The sequence below is a fragment of the Chlamydotis macqueenii genome, chromosome 2 (assembly GCF_036417535.1).
Source record: "Chlamydotis macqueenii isolate bChlMac1 chromosome 2, bChlMac1.mat, whole genome shotgun sequence".
NCBI lineage: Eukaryota > Metazoa > Chordata > Aves > Otidiformes > Otididae > Chlamydotis > Chlamydotis macqueenii.
The window spans coordinates 71,607,651-71,625,708 of record NC_141557.1 but is presented as its reverse complement, the minus strand read 5'-3'; the positions used below and the strand labels follow the sequence as shown (position 1 = coordinate 71,625,708).

The 18,058-nt window shown below is 40.5% G+C and overlaps 1 protein-coding gene across 1 annotated transcript; it reads left to right on the top strand.

Moving 5' to 3' along the window:
- RIOK1 (RIO kinase 1) lies at window positions 1-16,633 on the top strand. The gene is made up of 17 exons (XM_086741881.1): window positions 1-161; window positions 1,369-1,573; window positions 2,734-2,824; window positions 3,649-3,718; window positions 4,420-4,462; window positions 5,157-5,249; window positions 6,205-6,317; window positions 6,434-6,514; window positions 7,064-7,150; window positions 7,699-7,836; window positions 8,393-8,496; window positions 10,185-10,291; window positions 11,461-11,526; window positions 13,238-13,357; window positions 13,698-13,751; window positions 14,818-14,961; window positions 16,456-16,633. Exons 1-17 carry the CDS (start codon window positions 91-93, stop codon window positions 16,564-16,566), a joined length of 1,698 nt encoding a protein of 565 aa, XP_086598007.1. The 5' UTR covers window positions 1-90; the 3' UTR covers window positions 16,567-16,633.
- The last annotated feature ends 1,425 nt before the right edge of the window (window positions 16,634-18,058 follow it).

Here is an 18,058-nt window from a genome sequence, read left to right as displayed (position 1 = left end):
TGGTCCCTCTGTCGCCGCCGTAGGGGCCAGCCCGGCGCCTGCGCCCCGTGTACCGGCGCCCGGTGTACCGGCTGCCTGCCTGCCGCCGCCATGGATTACCGCGCGATGGCGATGCGCCAGGCCGTGCCCGGGCAGTTTGACGATGCGGATTGCTCCGACGGGTAGGAGGCGGGTACGGCCTGCTCGGGGAGTCGGGGAGGGCAGGCCAGGCCTTTCGTGGTGCCCTGCGCCGGCGTGAGGCGAGGCCGGGCGGGCCTGGGGGGTCCCGAGCCGTTCCTGCAGGCCCCGTCGGAGCCGCCGGTGCCGAGGGGGGTTCGGGTAGGTCTATCCCCGGGCGCAGCCGGCAAAAAAAAACGACAAGCGGGGAGGGGGACAGTCTTGCGCGCCGCCTGGGCGCGGGGAAGGAGGCCCGGCGGGGGGATGCCCGCTTGAAAACTGCGGGGAGGGTGGGCGTGCTGCCTGAGCTAGAACAGGACGGGTGAGAAAAGGCTGTGTGCGCTCTCCCAGCTTTCTAGGAATTTGTGATTTCTGCCTCGCCGCTAAAATGGGCAGACCCGCCTGTGGACTCGGTGTGGTCGAGGCGATTTCACCTTGGTGTTCGTTGATTGTAACTGGACGTGTGAAACGGTGTAAGAGAACAGTAAGTCGCTGATGACAGCAAATCACTGTGATACATTTTGGAATAAAAATATATCTTCTGTTGCAGTGAAAGTCTAGAGCTTTTTTATTTAGTGGGGAGTGGATAAAGAATGGTCTTGTGTTACACATCCAATCCATTTTCTTCCCAGTTTAGCATTCATTTAATTAAATGCCAGCTTCCTGCAGGGATTCTGTTTTACGACATACTTTTTTTTTTTCTGGCAGAAAAACAAGCTACAAACTTCAAGATGTGAGTAGGTTAAAAGGGTTTGTTTCTTCCACAAGTTGTTTTTTAGGCCTAACTTTGTTCTTGTAGGTTTTGCTGGTACACTGAGTTACCAGCTGGTTGGCTGACTGCCTCCAGGGAGATTTGGTATGACACCTTATCAGGTAGAAATCTGCTGTGGCAGCAAGCAGAGTGGCTTGTCTCTCCTGAAGGAGCCAGCTGGCCTGATCTGGTGTGCTCACCTGATTGGACTCAGCGAGATCCAAATATGTAACTGCAGAACAAGTTAGAATGCAACACTGATGTGGTGAAGAAGATAATTTAAATGTAGTCCATCCTTTACAGGCGGTGACTTTCTCATATACAGTTGCTTAAAGGCAAGTGAAGTGAGGAACATCTCATGGAGAGCTAACTGTGAAATCATTTGTTGGGATAAATGTATTGAATTTTTGATGACTGTCACAATTATTTGTAGCTATATAAACCTTTATATTTGTTTGAAGTGAATTTACAGAAGACACAGAAACAGCTCAAGAAGGTGAGGTCACTGAGAACTGCCAGTCATACATGTGTGAAGAAGTTAACACTGAGGAAGGAGATGGTGACGATGACAATGATGATGAAGAGGACGATGAAGACTGGGACTGGGATGATGAGGTGGGAAGACTCACAAAGCGCCACAGTGCTACTGGTGGATGCAATCCACAGGTACGTTGAAGGCTGTTTTTGTGAACATCAAGGGTGCCCAAGACCAAATGGGGCTAACCTGGAGGCTTTGTTCTTTGTTACTATTATGTTGAGCATAAATGCAAACAGATATTTTTCCTCGAGAGAATCCCCTTCCTTTGAGTCTGTTCCTCTGCCCTGCCATGTGTGTATGCACATTGTAGCCAGAGCTCCACTTGATTTCCTTGTCTCTTGCTGGATTGTCTTTAGCACTGCAGTTTTCCTTCTGTTCCCTACCTTTTTCAACCTTTCTTTCTTTGCACACCCTGATCTCCACTATGTTGCTTATATTTTGGTATTTGTCCTCTGGTTTTGAGCATCTTCCCCATCTTTTCTATTTAATTTTGAGATTGTACCTGCTTGTCACACCCAGGGTGAAACAGACTGTGGTTTGGGCTAATAGTGAAGTAGGCAAGAGAAAGCATAGGAGACGGAGGTGCTAGAAGTGGACTGATTTAGAGTGTATGCTGTTGGCGTCGAAACTTCGGCATTGTGCAGAATAAAAAGCACATGTGATGTGAGAACTAGCATCCTCCTTCCCCTCAGCTTAGGTGCTGAAAGTTCAAAACCTCTTTTTCTTATTGATACCAACACAACAGAATAGTTGAGATGAATTAAGAGTGGTGCTGATCATGGCATATCGTGTCTGACTCACAGCATGTGTCCTGGGTGACTTATTCTTGCCTTCAGTTAGCAGTTTTTGCTCTCTAGTGTTGGTGAAATCATGTTCAGATATTGATTACATTTGGAGAAGACAAAGTCTACCTGTAAGGAAAGATACCATCTTGAAAAGTTTTATCTGTTCGTTACTTTCTCATTTTTTCTCTCCTTTTTCTCCTTATTTCTGTCAGCTATTTCCCTTCCTTTTACAAATGGAAAAAGTGTTAATATGAGAGACTTGCAGCTCAATTCCCAGACTAAGTATAACCGTGAACTGGGGCACATTTTGGAACTTTAACTGATGAGTCACCTGTATTTTCTTTTCTTGAATTAAGTAAAATCTGGCATTAATCCATATCGCTTTCTAGTTTTCTGTTTATAGCTCTAGACGTAGACATTTGAGCTGACTTTTCCAATCGTATTGTTTGTATTTCAAAGGGGTTTTTAGAGAAGGCGACTTATTAACAAATCCTTTGTTTCAGGCAAATAGACAGACCCCTAGTTGCTATTCAGCAAAAATGTCTACTCCTACAGACAAGGCTTTAAGGAAATTTGAAAATAAAATTAATTTAGGTGAGTATAATTGCATTGTCATCTTTTATGAAAACAGATACCACTCTGTGACACTCTCAGACTAATTCTGTTTACCTTAAGCCAGAACTCACTGGAATGGCAGTTAACCATTGCCAGACAGATTTAAAAATAACTTTTGCTTACTTGAAGTTGTCTTTAGTCTCCGTTAACCAGCTGTCATACCCTTTTCTCTTCCCCTTCAGAGCTATCCTAGCCAGTGTAGTTTGATGTTTACTGTGTGATGGAAATGGCTGTTCAGCTTAGCCTGTTAGGGCTAGATATAGCTGTGGTTGGGTCCTTTTGACAGGGTAGTGAACAGAGGTTGTGTTTTCCTTCATAACAAAGCGGTTCTAAAATGGAGCTTCAAAAAAGTGGTGCTGGTATATGTAGGCAGATACAGCAGTTTTTGTACCTTTAACAATTAATCAAATAGCATTTTAAATACATCAGGGGGAGAGAATCCTTGAGGCTGTTGCTTATTCTGCTCAAATGGCATTACACTGTGATAAGGGCAGACAAATTTAAGGGTGAGATGTTATCCTAAAGGCATTACTTCTGGATGGCATTACGTCTCCAAGTCTGTGGGACTATCTCACTCGTCTGTGTTGTTATCTTATAGTCCTACTATGTAGACAGAGTGGAGAGCTAGGTTAACTCTGGTATGTAGCTAAGCCTCTGTTTTTGTTACAGAAAGAGCTGCACCTGCGTTTTAACATTGTGTTGTGGCATTATCAGCTGGCAGCAGAATTGCAGGGGCAGTCTGAATATAGGAAACTTTTTTGAGTTTTGTTTTTTTTTTTCATTTCTTCTTGTATGTTTTTCAGATAAGCTAAATTTCGATGACTCAGTTATAAACAGAGTCACAGAAAAGTCTAGACAGAAGGAAGCAGACATGTGAGTATTACTCTTTCTATTTTCATTTAAATAATTTGAACCCAGAAGAGTAGTTCTTATGTCCTACTGTGAGTCTGAGTTTTGAATAAATTTACTAAGAAAACCAAAATTTGTAAGTAGTCTGAATACAGTTTACCTTTTGGTCTTAAACTTTTTGATTTCCAGATCAGTTGCCTAAATCATTCTGACGTTTTGATTCTTCTGTCACTGCTGCTGGTAGTGCATCTGATTGTATTGGCATATTAAGACAGAAGTGGCAGGTGACATTCCACTAAAAAAAAAAAGACTATTTTAACTTTTATATTCTTTTTTTTGTAAATGGAGGTCCTTAAGCAGCTGGGCTAAAAAGGTATTTTAAGCCTTTTGAAGGTTCCTCCTGATGATTTCCTGATGAGGGAAAGGTACTACTTTTTTTTTTAGCCTGCAGCTTGTAGCCCTGAGTTGTTAAACAGATACTGTTTTTCTCCTGAATGAGCATAATGAGTGAAGGCAAGAAGATACCTATAAAAGTGAAGGGCGCTCATGGTTATGGGTTTTATCCCTCCCCCTTCCCTGCAGCAGAAAACTTTGCTTGTTTATGAACTGAAAGTCTTACTTTTTGAGGCTGTCATCTTATCTTTGATACAGAATGTAATGTTTTACTCTGTTGAAGTACTGAGTCCATATCTGAGATTGTATCGTTTTATCTTCCATTCTGCTAGGTATCGAGTCAAAGACAAGTCAGACAGAGCAACAGTAGAACAGGTAAGTCCTTTAATTCATCAAATTTCTCTTTTGACCAGAACAAATAATGTGAAATTTTGGAATCAATGATAAAATGGATGCTGTAGGAACAGAGTTTAGCCTTGGAGTTCTGTTTCCCTTGTAATCCTGAAGAGACCTGTTGTTTCTTTGTTTCTTTCTTGTATGAAGGTTGTACTGGCTTCCGTAAACATCTTGGAGCTCAGTGTTGTGCTTAGCATTGTTATTTGGTTGTATATACAATGCAGAATTCCATCTTAAGCTTTTACTAAATTCCAACGAATGATGAAAAAAGTAAACCCAGTATTTTTTTACTTTTTTCTTCTTTAGCAAGACTGAACTATGGCCAAGGCCACATAGCCACTCTGTTTCAGTTGTGATAGGTGTATCTTAAGAGAAACCTTATTTTAACACATTTAATGCAACTGTGGGTGGAGCATCATTCTCTTGTGTCTCTTGTAGACCTAGGTCAAGGGCGTATGCGTAGCCTAAAAAAAATCTTGACGGAAAAAGTGAAGTATTGTTCTAGAATCATAGCAAAATTCCGAGTGGCTACTGTTTGGATTATCATTTGATCTTTAAGAATAGTCTGATGCTATAGGTCCTTTATTATGGTACTAAGAACAGACTGTATTAGTAGGTTTTGTCCTCTTCAAAGAGAGCAATTGTGCTGACTTTTTTTTGTATTAAATTTGAGGTGTTGGATCCAAGGACCAGAATGATTCTATTCAAGATGCTAACTAGAGGTGTCATATCAGAAATCAATGGTTGCATCAGCACAGGGAAAGAAGTAAGTTTTATCACAAATGATATGTTAGTCTTTTTCTCAGCAAGCTAGGTGGAAGCTTATGGTGCTTAGAAGATGTACTGTAATATTTGGTTTTAGTACTACTATTTTTTTTGTCTTGCTTGATTGATAGAAAGTTATCTTAAGATAAAATGCAGTTTATGTTAAAGGAAACAAGTTTGAAAGATTTCTCGGAATACTTGAATGTTATCTTAAATTTGTGGATCTTGTTAATTGTATGTTAGAAGTGAAATTTTTGGAAAGGGCATATGTAACATAATATAAACAGAGCCTGAAAAGCATAGAAACCCAGGTCGTTCTTTCTTCGTGCAAGACTCTCTTCCATGCAGATCAGACCAGCTCCACATGTCAGCAGATATGAGAGTACCTAAACAGTGTAACAAAATTCCATTTAAAATACTATTAAACCTTCATTGCTTTTACATATTTCTGTGCTGCTATTGTCAAGGAATATTGTAGATAATGAAAACCAGACCACACATTTCCAAGTAAATTAATAAATCCGTTTTAGAATGCCTAGTCCCTAGGCTGATCTGGTTTTCTTCCGAGTCCTTGGATGCCAATTAAAGGCATATTTCCACCCTGTGTAGAGGTGTCAACTTGAGATATTTGGGCCACGTTTTCAAATTAACCCCTCACACAAGGGCTTGTTTCAGTCTCCAAAATGTGGATGAGACAGAGTTTTCTTATGCATTGCTGTTTTTGTCCTATATGCATTGTCACACTCCTACCGAGTGTTGGATACTTCCCGTAAGCTGCCTCTGGTTGAAAAAGAGATTGCTCTTGTGTGCAGTCTCACTCAGCTGGATGCCGCATAGGAGCTGGAGTGAGAAGGCTTATCATATCTTTTCCAGGATATCAGAAAGAGAAGAGAGGAGGTTATGTTGGTTTGAAGAATTTTTCTTTAATATTATTTCTTCCCTTCATAATACCGTAGGCTAATGTATATCATGCCAGTACTGCAAATGGAGAGAACAGAGCGATAAAGATATACAAAACCTCTATTCTGATGTTTAAAGATCGGGATAAGTACGTGAGTGGTGAGTTCAGGTGAGTTTGACTTCTGCCTGGTTTTACTGGTTGTTTAAAAGATTGTAAAATTACTGGTGCTAATACTGCATTGTTTGGCTAAGAGTCCCTGTTACCTTTTATTTTTTTATGTAAAGGTTTCGTCATGGATATTGCAAAGGCAACCCAAGAAAAATGGTGAAGACATGGGCTGAAAAAGAAATGAGGAATTTAATAAGGTGATTCTTTTAGTTTTTATTTCAGCATGCAAAAGTAACTGAAACTTTTAAGTTTAAAGGAGGTACTCTCCTATTCCTAGACTGTGGCTATCACTACCTTTTAGGGTCTCTGGAGTATTTAGGAAAGTGTCTTAAGCTTCCCTGTGGAAGAGAAGATAAAAGAGAGGAATAAAGATTCTTTTGTCTTGCTGCTCGTGCTCTAAGCTCTTCAATGTCTGAATGCTCTGACGTGATGGAAAAGTGAGCAAGAGCTAGAAATAGCTGATGCTGAGTAACTGTGTGCTGTGTGATATAGGTTAATCTAGGATTAACTTGAACTATGTAAAGATTCTTTGCCTGTTATAAGAATGCTCAGAGAGGAGTCAGAGCCAGAATGGCTGTGGCTTTTTGTATTCATTTCATAGTTGTTCTTCACAAGTGAGTTTCCTGAGTAGAGGAGCTCTTATTGTGTATTATATTTAAAGCAACACACTCCCTATAGGCACTAGAGCAATGCATGCAGTAGGGTTTGGTGTTATTTTTTTTGTTGCTTTGTTCCTGTGTTTACAGGTTGAATACAGCCCGGATACCTTGCCCAGAGCCAATTATGCTAAGAAGCCATGTCCTTGTCATGGGCTTTATTGGTAAAGGTGATAGGTAAGTATCCTTAGAAAAGCAAAAATTTTTTTTATTCGTGCCTTTCCACACAGGCTTATTAAAAACAAACAAACCAACCCTTTGAATTTACTTATTATTACTTTAGGCCTGTAAAATTAACATGTTACTCTTACGCGTGCATGTGACCTGTCAAATACCCAGACATTTGCCAGCTACTACTGAAGATAATCTCCATGATTCTGAAGCTTCAATTGTGTGCAAAATAAATTTGTAAAGTGGCTTAACCAGAGATGAAGGCTGGAAAGGCTTTCTAATCATACGTGAAGCTAGCTCATCATTTTGTATTACAAACATTAATGTAGCATGGTCCAAATTCGCTCACTTTGGAAACAGAGCTCCAGTGTCTTTGGCAAGCACGTACCAAGCTTTGCTGCCCTTCATCCTGGTTCTGTGCATTTAGCTGCTGATGCTGACTCACTTGACACACTTAGTGAGCAGAAGGATCAAGTACAGCAACTAAAGCTTTTGCAGCTGGTATGGAGAAGGAAAAAGTATTCACTTCCTGTTACTTGTGTTGTAATTTCAAGGCCTGCTCCTCTGCTGAAGAATGCTCAGTTGTCCGACTCCAAAGTCCGGGAGCTGTACCTGCAAATCATCCAGTACATGAGAAGAATTTACCAAGATGCCAGACTTGTTCACGCAGATCTCAGTGAATTTAATATGCTGTATGTTTTTAAGCTTTGTTCTGAATTGTGACATCTAGAATGTATGCATTGGCAACCTCTATGTGAGAGTACTAATCCACCTTTAAGGGAGGGTGGGGTCCTTTTTGACTGGGTTTTGTAACTTACGTAATTTATTATGTAGCTTTTAACCCAGATCTAGGCTTCCTCTGGTTAAAAAACAAATCAACCAAGCAAAGAAAAAAAAAAACACACCACAAAAATCCCCCAAACAAAACCCCTCACAAACAGACAAACAAACTCAGCTAGAGAAAAAATAAGTAGGATTTTTTTTTTCTTTTTCTCCCCCCACCCATAACACCTTTTGTGTTCTCGAGAAGACTGTTTCTTTAAAGTTTAATAATACAACTTGTGTAGAGGAGGGAAAGGATTGACCCAAAAAAGCCACTCTGACACTAATATGTGAGGTCTGTGTTAGACAAATATGTTCAGACTGTTTGCTGGTTCTTAAGTTTGAAGCACGCTTTTTTCCCTGCCTCTCAGTTATCTCCTGTTTAACAGAGGCGGAGTTAGTGCAGCTCTCTTTGTGTGTTTGCAGGTACCACAGCGGGGACGTGTACATCATTGATGTGTCTCAGGCAGTGGAGCATGACCACCCTCATGCGCTGGAGTTCCTGCGCAAGGATTGTACCAATGTTAATGGTGAGTAGGCTGCACTTCAACTCTTGTTCTAATAGCTGGTTTATTTAGCAAGGTGAAGCGTTCACCTGTATTCTTTCAAGTATAACTGACTGTAGAAGCTGTCAAACCTCTGTTAAAATGCTCCATCTCCTAGGTCCTCATGGCTTCCTCAGGGAGCAGCGTACTGTGCCAAGCTCAGAAGAGTGTAGCCTATTTTGCTTGAAATCATCTGGCTGAAATGAGTCACCTGGCTGAATCTCAGATTTGCGATAGATCTGAGATGAGTCCCAGTCTGCAGCAGCGCCCACTGCATTCTTAACTTCCCTTACTTAAAGGCCTGCACAGCATACTGATGTGTTTCCTTCTGTGAGTGGAATCCACATCTGGAATTCCTCAGCTGGCAAGAAGTTACCATGTTGTGAAGTTCTCTGCACTTATTTGTCCAGGTCAGCTGAGAGGATTGAGGCACAGAGTAATTTATTAGAGATGTTATCAGTTGTCATAGTATTTTGATAAACAAGGTGCCTTTATGGTATTTTTCTTTTGCAAATTTGGTCTTCATATGTGAGTATGCATGTTGTGCAACAGGCACACACCTCCTGGTTAGGCTGTGTTTTTCTCTGAGGACAAGAAATCTGTCACTGCAGGCTGCTTTTCTCCCCCCTTTCTTTTCAGATGGACTTTCTTCTAATTTTACTGAGACTCTTTAAAGTCTGTGGAAAAGGAACAGTGTGCATTTTGATGCTGTGTGTTTGTTGATACGGTTTGCTGTTTTTCCTTATTCCTTTTCTGTTCATGGATTTCTGATAACTCCCAGCTCAGATACTTACACTCTTGCTCTTTTTTCATGTCTTTTGGCTTGCTCTCCCTAGATATTCTAGTGCCTCGCTGAGTTGCAGTGGTTCTGGTGTGTTTTGTTTGTTTGTTCCCTATTGCTGCAACTTCCTCTGTGTAGTCCTCCTACAGAGACTAAAGAGACAGCCCTAGCTGTGAACACTGCAAGGCTTGGGGTTCCATGGGCACAGAGAGCTGCCTCCAAAAAAAAAATTTATTTTGTTCTTTCTATGATTAATTTCTCATGGGGAGAGATCTTCTGAGAACTTTAATAGGAAACACTTACTAAGCAGTCCTCAGTGTCTTTCACTGCTGTTTTTCAGTATAGAAGTGTAGCCTCTGAATTTGGTTATAGTCGACTCAAGTAACGAATTTTGACTGTAGTACTTAGTAGTTCTTAGCCCCTACTCCATGAAGTCTGGCTCCTGCTGAAATTGATTTAACTTTTATATTTATTTAGTTATTCTTTCAGTATTTGTTGTGTCTGGAAGATGAACAGTTTTATTTCAGATGGTCAAGAGTTGTCTGATAACTAGAATCATAGAATAGTTAGAGTTGGAAGGAACCTTTGAAGGTCATCTAGTCCAACCCCCCTGCAAGGAGCAGGGACATCTTCAACTAGATCAGGTTGCTCAGAGCCCCATCCAACCTGGCCTTGAATATTTCCAGGGATGGGGCATCCACTGCCTCTCTGGGCAACCTGTTCCAGTGTTCCACCACCCTCAACTAAACCCAGTATGATGCAGTACATGCTGCTGAGACTTTCTGAAGTCATCAGGGCCATGGGCTTGCTGTAACTGTCACTTTAACATCACAGCTGCATATGTTACATGTAATTACTTGTGGTTTTTGTCTCTGCCTTTGTTCCCTGGTAGACTTTTTCCAGAAGCACAGTGTTGCAGTGATGACTGTGAGGGAGCTGTTTGAGTTTATTACTGATCCTTCTATCACAAGTGAGAACATTGATGACTATCTAGCTAAGGTAAGACCTCATGGCCTCGTTGCTTATGTAGGAAGTCTTGAACAATAAAATCAAACTTAGTTCAAGCTCCTTCATCTCGTTTATTCTGCATCCTGCTACGGGAGAAAACTGGGACATGACATTATGTTATGCTAGTGCTTCAAAAATGTACACAGGTCTTTTCCATTTATACCATTATATGATGACAAGGTTTTCATTCTATGTTTTCTCGACCCTAACCATTCTATGATTCTGTGATTCTATGGTAAGTCTAATCGTGATAACTCAAATGTGTGTTTCAACTGCTACTAAAACTAGAGTGCTTTAAATTGGTTCTTTCTTTTTGACGAGGAGAAGCTCTGCAGAAATATAACCATGCTTATATAGAGCATGGGGTTAAGAATGCAGATTTGAGCAGGGTGGGCTGAGGGAGGAAGGGAATGACTTAGAGCAGTGTTACTCCAAGGTACGTGGTCTTGCTAGCCAAATATAGCAGCTGGCAGAACACGTTGATTCTAGGAGGAGGTAAGCTTACTCACTGCTGTTAGCAGCACCCATATATTTTATGTCTAGCTGCCAGTCGTCTGCTCCCAGTTAGACGTTTCTTAAAAAAGATGAGGAGTGGAGTGGGGGGAAGCTTTTTAAGTTAATGCAAGCGAAATGGGGGCCGGATATCATGTTCAGTAGAGATTTCATGTGTCATTCTTGGTCAAGGCCACGTGAGTGTGGTCCAAATACCAGTACAACATGAGGATTTCCAGATGTTGTGTACTTTTTGTCATATTGATGGTTGAATGAGACAGCTGTGCTATGTGGTTCCCCTTACTTGTGCTCCTCTGGCTTGCTCAATGTGCGTGAGAAGAGCCAAATTCTAGGACTGAGCACCACTGACGGTATTCTTCTTGCACTGTCATGTCCTGTAGTCATGCTGAGCCTGCCATAATTTGGTTTGGGAGGAGCGGCAAGTGTGTTTTCCCTCTATTAATAAAGCAGATCTGCAGTTTTAGGTGTGCTTCGCAGAAATGTTGGTTACCATTAGGTGTCGCTCGAGGCATTGCCATAGGGAAAGCTGGAGTATTTGTTGAGTGACAGTGTGGAGTAGAGGGAGAAACACAGATGGGAATGGTTAGTTGGATTAAGTGATGCGATTTTAAAGAGTGATAGCTTTGTATTGTTTTATATTTCTTTAGGCAATGGAAATAGCATCGAAGAGAACAGAGGAGGAAAGATCCAGTCAAGATAAAGTGGATGAGGAAGTAAGTGAGAATTATTGTTCCTGCTATGAAATTAATATTAACCTTGCCTTTTCTAAAAATGAAAAATGTTCTGTTTTAGTTGTCAAAATGTACAGTTGATAGGCAAAACAGTGTGATGCTGAGATGTCTCAAACTAGTTGAGATGTGAAGTATTAACAGATACTGTGTATAAAAGCTGACAGTGACAAGATGTTAGAAGGCAAATAATTCAATTTCCTAAACCAATGTGTTTGCTTGTAGCTAGGTCTCTTGATATATCTTTAGGTTCAGTTAACAAACAAACTGAGTGGAGAGATCTGATTATGCCAGTGTTTTTGGGCTAGTGATACAGAAGCAGGATATTTGGATACATGCATTAATCAAATGCTCCAGTCTCAGTCTAATTCAACTCTTCCATGTACTGTTTCTCTCCCTTGTTTTTACATTAAGTGAAGCCATTTCAATTCCATTACAGAAAACTGCTAATGTTCTGGAAAGGGTTGATTTGAATATAGAACAATTTCTATCTTAGTCTTATCTATCTGTTCCATAAAACATTAAAAAAACCAACCCAGCCCAAAACAAAAAAAAAATAATTCTTGTTGAGCAGAATTTGTATCAATGAGAACCTATTTCTGCTGGTTCACGTGTTATTTATCATTGGAGTCAATACTACTTGATTTATCAAATATTTTTATTTTTCTTTTGGAGCTCTGCAGGTTTTACTAACTGCTTCTGGCTCAAGCTTGGCCAAGGGAAGATTTGTTTGTTTGTTTGTTTCCTAAGATACCCTTAGCATACAACTTCTGAACTATAGGGTCAGATGCTAATGTTTTGTTGCAAGCCCATCTTCTGCAAAGCAATTATTCATTTGCTTATATAAAGGTACTGACCTGTAAGAGAAATGGTTTGTTAGCATCTGAGTTCAGTTTATTTTTCTTAGATTTCTCATGTGACTGTGGCTAGCTTGTGTCACTTTCTTCACAAAAGAGTAGAGCTGATTAAGGGCAAGCTCTGTAGAGGTGGGGGCCTCTGCTTTTTGCACAGCACTTAGCCTAGCAGTTCTGATTGTAAAATGTACGGAATTTGCACTGGGATTGAACTAATACTATGAAAAAGAGAAGGAAAATACTTCTCTCTGATCTGGTAGTGACAAGTTGGCTAGAAGACTGTTTCAAAAAGACTGCATTACAAATTTTAAGGTGGTGGTGGTTGTCGATACTGCAGTTAGGTTTTACTGTACTATACTGCTGCAGGAACTTTTTTTGAATTGGACTGTAGGTTGAAGCAGGTGTTAGATTAAGTTTTAACAGTGCATTTTAATAGAGTTGCCTTGGCAACTGTAAACATTGGCATTGTAAACATCATGATAAAAACATTATAGGAAATCCTTAGAACACAAAACCTTAGGACTCAAATAAGCGAAGAGGAAGTCTGAAGGACTGGAGAAGTTTAAGTGGCCTGGTGATAGTGTCGCTGAGGAAGGAGCTTTATTAATCATGATCTATCAATAATGTGTAGGTTGCATTTTAAGTCTGCTCCTCTTCCAAAAAAAAAAAAAAAAGATACGCTGCAGTTCAAATGGTAGTGGATGACTACCATGTTCATTTTTAGTTTCTCTGAGTGTTGACATCCTTTATGATTATTCTCATAAGGATGCATAATTAGGAAAGAAGAGCATCATGAAACTATATGTAAATTAGTAAGTCTGTGTTTCCTTTCACTCTGCTAGGTGTTTAAGAAGGCTTACATACCTCGAACTTTGAATGAAGTCAAAAACTATGAGAGAGATGTGGATATAATGATGAAATTGAAAGAAGAGGATATGGCATTGAATGTTCAGCAGGATAATGTGAGTAGACATGCTGAGGTACTGCAAAAAAGAGGGAGGGAATATGGAAATAGCAGTTTCTTACTGGAATGGAATATCAGTTAATGGAATAGCAGTTTCTTACTGGAAACTGATAGCAAAACAAACAAAAACAGAACCCTTGTTACCAAGCTGTGGAGTAGTGAATCTAGTGTCATACTTCAAAATAGTGTGGCTAGTAGAAATGCTAACATTGTTTTTTTCCTGTTGGGTGGTTTGTTTTTGTTTTTTTTTTTTTTCTTTATAATAATTCTCTCTGGGCATGAAGATTTAAGATTTGTACTTTGATAACACAATTTTCTTTCTTTCTGCCTGGGTGTAGATTCTTTACCAGACTGTGACAGGACTGAAGAAGGACTTGTCTGGTGTTCAGAAGGTGAGGGGGTCGTCTTGAAATCCTTCATTTTAGCCGTTTTCAGAAAAGTGCTTATAAGGAGTACAGAGAATGCCTCGTCTTGCCACTGACACCATGAAAGAAGTCTCTTATCTGCAGAGTGACCATTTATGTCCGGGATGAATCTGACATGACTGTGTCTGCACACCTTGTGAATTGCTTCCCTGCATTGTGACTGATGCTAGATTGCTTGAGAATTAAATGATAATCCTTGCTATGGACATGATCTGTGAAGTTAAGGTGGAGAGGAGGGAAGATATTTTCCAACAATGGAAAATGTAATTGATTTAAACTGTAGCATGACTACAAGTTTTGATATGCTGAAGGTAGCTTTGCTGTAATTGTGTAAAGAACAGTCCTGCAGTATAAGGCATAAGATACTGTGTCTTACTATATTTGAAGTACTTGACAGTGACACTTCTGTAAAGTACGTTGGATAAGAAGTTGGGTACAGATCAGTCTGTAGCAATATAATTCAAAGCAGGAGCCTTAAGGCCTTAAGTGAATCCCTCCTCCTTCCTTTGTAAATGTTATCCAGTAGTGGTGTAGACTCTGCTTTAAAATGGAAATATAGATATAGATGGGATCAGACTGTGGCATAGTTTCCAGGCTTGTTTAAAAATAAGTGAGTTTTCCAGTGTAGATATTTGTGTTTGCAATAAAGCCTACATACAGTGCCCCCAAGGTACATTTGGGTATGTTCCAAGGATAATTAAAAATTGGCTTCCACATATGTTAGCAAATCGCTGTTTAACTTATGGAAATTAGTTTGGGAGTGCCAATACAGCTGTGCTGTGAGCCCTGACCTAAAAAATTGTGTTGTACATTCTAGATTCTTTGTTCTTGGTTTGGATAAACCTGCTTTTCATTCTTTTTCTTGAGACCCGGTGATTGCTGTAGTAAGGGAGATGGCACAAGCTTGCTCAAGGGTTTCTTTGCAGCAGATTCTGTTTTGTTTTATATATATGTGTGTGTGTGTATATGTGTATGTTGTCATTAGGCTTCTTTGTTTTGGTTTGATATAATTCTCTCTTGATACATCTTGCAGATTCCAGCACTTCTTGAAAAGAAGGCAGACGAGTCAGAAACAGACTCTGATGATGATGGTGGCAGCTCAGAGGACTCTGGTTCAGACTGTAAAGAATCTGTACATCCCAAAGATAAACCGGCTGAAGTTAGCATGGACAAAAAGGTCAGTCTGCCAGGAACTGTTTATTTTTATGACCTCTGCCTACGTGACAGAAAAAAAAAAATCAAACTTAGTTCTGAGTGGTTCTTGCTACTTCTTATATGAAACAAACTATGGGGTTTTCCTGTTGTGCAGAATGAGAACAGAGAAAGTGAATTTCATTATGGTTGATTTATTAATGATGTTTTTATGTAGAGGAACTTGTAATATAGCTCTCTGTAGCCTAGACAAAGCTAGAAGAGAGATCTCTGCAGGGAATTCTAAGGCTAAGCAAAGCAGAATTCAGTGAAGCCCGGGCAGCCCCTCAGTGCCAATAGCTACTCTTCCAGGCTTTGATATTGAAGTCATGGTCCCTTATTAACCTCATTTTTCCCAGGGAAAGGAGACCACCTGATGTATAGAACTGGACACTTGGTGACAATTTTTGTACCACAGTGGCTTTTGCAGAATCATTAGTACAGACTGGCTAGCTTTGCTGTGGGCAAGAGATGTAACGCAGTCATGCAAAGGCATTATGTTTTGGGTTGGTTTTTTTCCTTAAGGTTTCATTTGCAAACTGCAGAAGTAGTATGCTCTGCTTTGATGAGGCTCTTCTGCAGAGTATCACCCTTTTGGCAACCTTTTAGGTGCTGTGCAAAAGAAGGATGAAACTTAGTGGGCTTAAGGGCTTCAGGATTTGGGGGTTTGCTTGTTAGGCTTTTCTTCCTAGAAAAGGTAAGATAATCTATTGCATATCTGTCAAATAAAAATGCAGTGCTCTGCTAGACACTTTCTATCAATCTGGAGGTGCTGCTTTTCAGACATGAGGCAGGGAAGTCTTGGTCACTTCTCATCCTTATGGATACATTTTCATTTGGACTTCTTTTTGCGTGAGTAAGATGAGGGTTTTGGTAACCTATGTGTTGAGCTGTAGGTTGAACAACTGATTAGCAGCAATTACTTCCACTCCCCACCCCGTAATGCTGACTTTGTATTTTCCAGTTGAGTGTAGTCTCTTCACTGTCTGGCACAGATTACAGTGTATTGCAGTAGCATAGCACCCTTTCTTGCCAGTCCTGGTGATGATCAGCTGCTTCTGAGTTACCAGCAGTTCCTGGATCAGTATTTTTGCATGACATATAGAAACCCATACTATAGTAGCCCTGTGGGTAGCAGAAAACCTAGATCAGACATTGTGTTGTCATCTTAGATGTAAATATCATGAGCTGAAAGTGCATCTTGTTGCCTTTCTTCAAAGATTGCATGAAACTCGGGTTTCAACTAGTTTGAGTTTTGCATTGTCATTACCAGTGTGCAGCTCTTGGCTCTACTCCCAACCTGTACTTTTTTCTTTTCCCCTCACCATTCCTATTTTTTTTTTTCTTTTTTATTTCTTCCTTTTGTTAACCTCATTTTTATGTGGCCTGTTAATTAACTTGTTAATTTAACAGCTGATTGACCTGCTCAAAATCAGTCATTAATTCTGACTTTAAATGAATGGTGTTTGGTTCTTTATAGGAGAGGAAGAAGATGGTTAAAGAAGCCCAAAGGGAGAAGAGAAAAACCAAAATCCCAAAGCATGTGAAGAAGAGGAAAGAAAAGACTGCGAAAATGAAGAAAGGCAAATAAAATCAGCTTTGGCTTGGGGAAAGGGATGTTTTTTTGTGGGTTATTTAGTCACCACCTTTTTTCTTTTTTTTTTTTCTTTTTTTTTTTTTTTTTTTAAATTAAAAATCCTTTATTTATATATATAGAGAGTATTAACTGTGAGGGTGATTTTGTTAATAACATGGTGTGATTGTTTGAACAGAGTATATGCCATGGGTTTCTCTATAGGAAAGAATGAGTTTAACACTTGAGCATCTTGAATTCCTTTAGCTGTGCAGGTTTAATCTGTTGTTAAACTCTCATGATTTGTTCTTGGGATCTTACTCCCCTGCCTCGCACTGCATACAAGCTAGTTTGGTTTGTTCCAGAGCAGTGACTTGATTCAAACAGGTCCTTGGAGGAGAGAGAATGGCGATTCAAAGGCCCATGCCTTCTTCACGGTATGGAAGCAAATTGAGCTAGCTGTCTTCTGCAGGCTGTCACAGTCACTCGTGGATAACCCTATGAGCGTTGTGCCTTTGCTGCCTCCCTGTGCTTGCACCACCTTTCGTATTTTCTTACCGAGAGGTAAGTTTTGTCATTTGGGCAGCAGCTGTCCTCATTGCCCAGTGCCCTCTGAATCAATCAGACAGGCATACCCAAACAGACCAAAGCCTGATTTTTTTTTTTTTTTTTTTTCCCCCTTTTTTTTTCTCCTTGGATTCCAATGTGGGGCGCTGTTGCTCTTAAGAGGATTATGAACCGCCTATTTTGTAAGCTGGTCAAATGAGTATTGGCCATCAAGATTAATCGTGTGTTTGAATTCAAGGCTGTGTGAAGGCTTGTGTCAGGACCTCTCTGTGGTATGGCTCAGCATTACCAGTCCATGTTGTGCTAAGGTGCCCCAGTTCTTTATTAGGGAGAAGTTGGCAGAGCTCTGCTCATAAGTGACCCACTTAGGCTGGGGCAAAGGCGCTGTACTGAAGACAGACCACCTCTCTTGGAAGCTGCTTTGGCCACTGAGGCTGACAAGTCTTGGGAGAGGTGTCCTCGTGCTGTAGCACATCAGCTGTCTTTTCCCGCTGCAGTTTCAGAATTCCCTGGGCCAGCACAGAGAGAGGTTCTGTTTCCAGTAAATATCTTGGTATGTTCTCCCACATAAGGGGAAGAGTTGGTGCCCTGGGAATTTACGCTTACAGGACATACATCCTCTGATGACAGAGGACAGCTTATGTCCATCAGTGGATATTGAACAATGGTGGGTTGGCCAGGGGCAGGGTGAAGCTTCCTTCTCTCTGCTCCTCGCATCCCACACCCAAAAGAGAGGTGATGTTGTCCAGTTGCACATGTGGTTGCACTCCCTAGTTTGACCTTCACAACTTCTTTGGTGCCTTTGGCTAAACACGTGGTAAGAGAGGAACGGATCAATGCTTCCAGATCTCTCTGTATTCCCTTCCTCCCTATCCTGACTGACAGCACTCTCACATACAGTATACATATAAATGTAGACAGTATTGTTGGAGCGTGTTGGGAA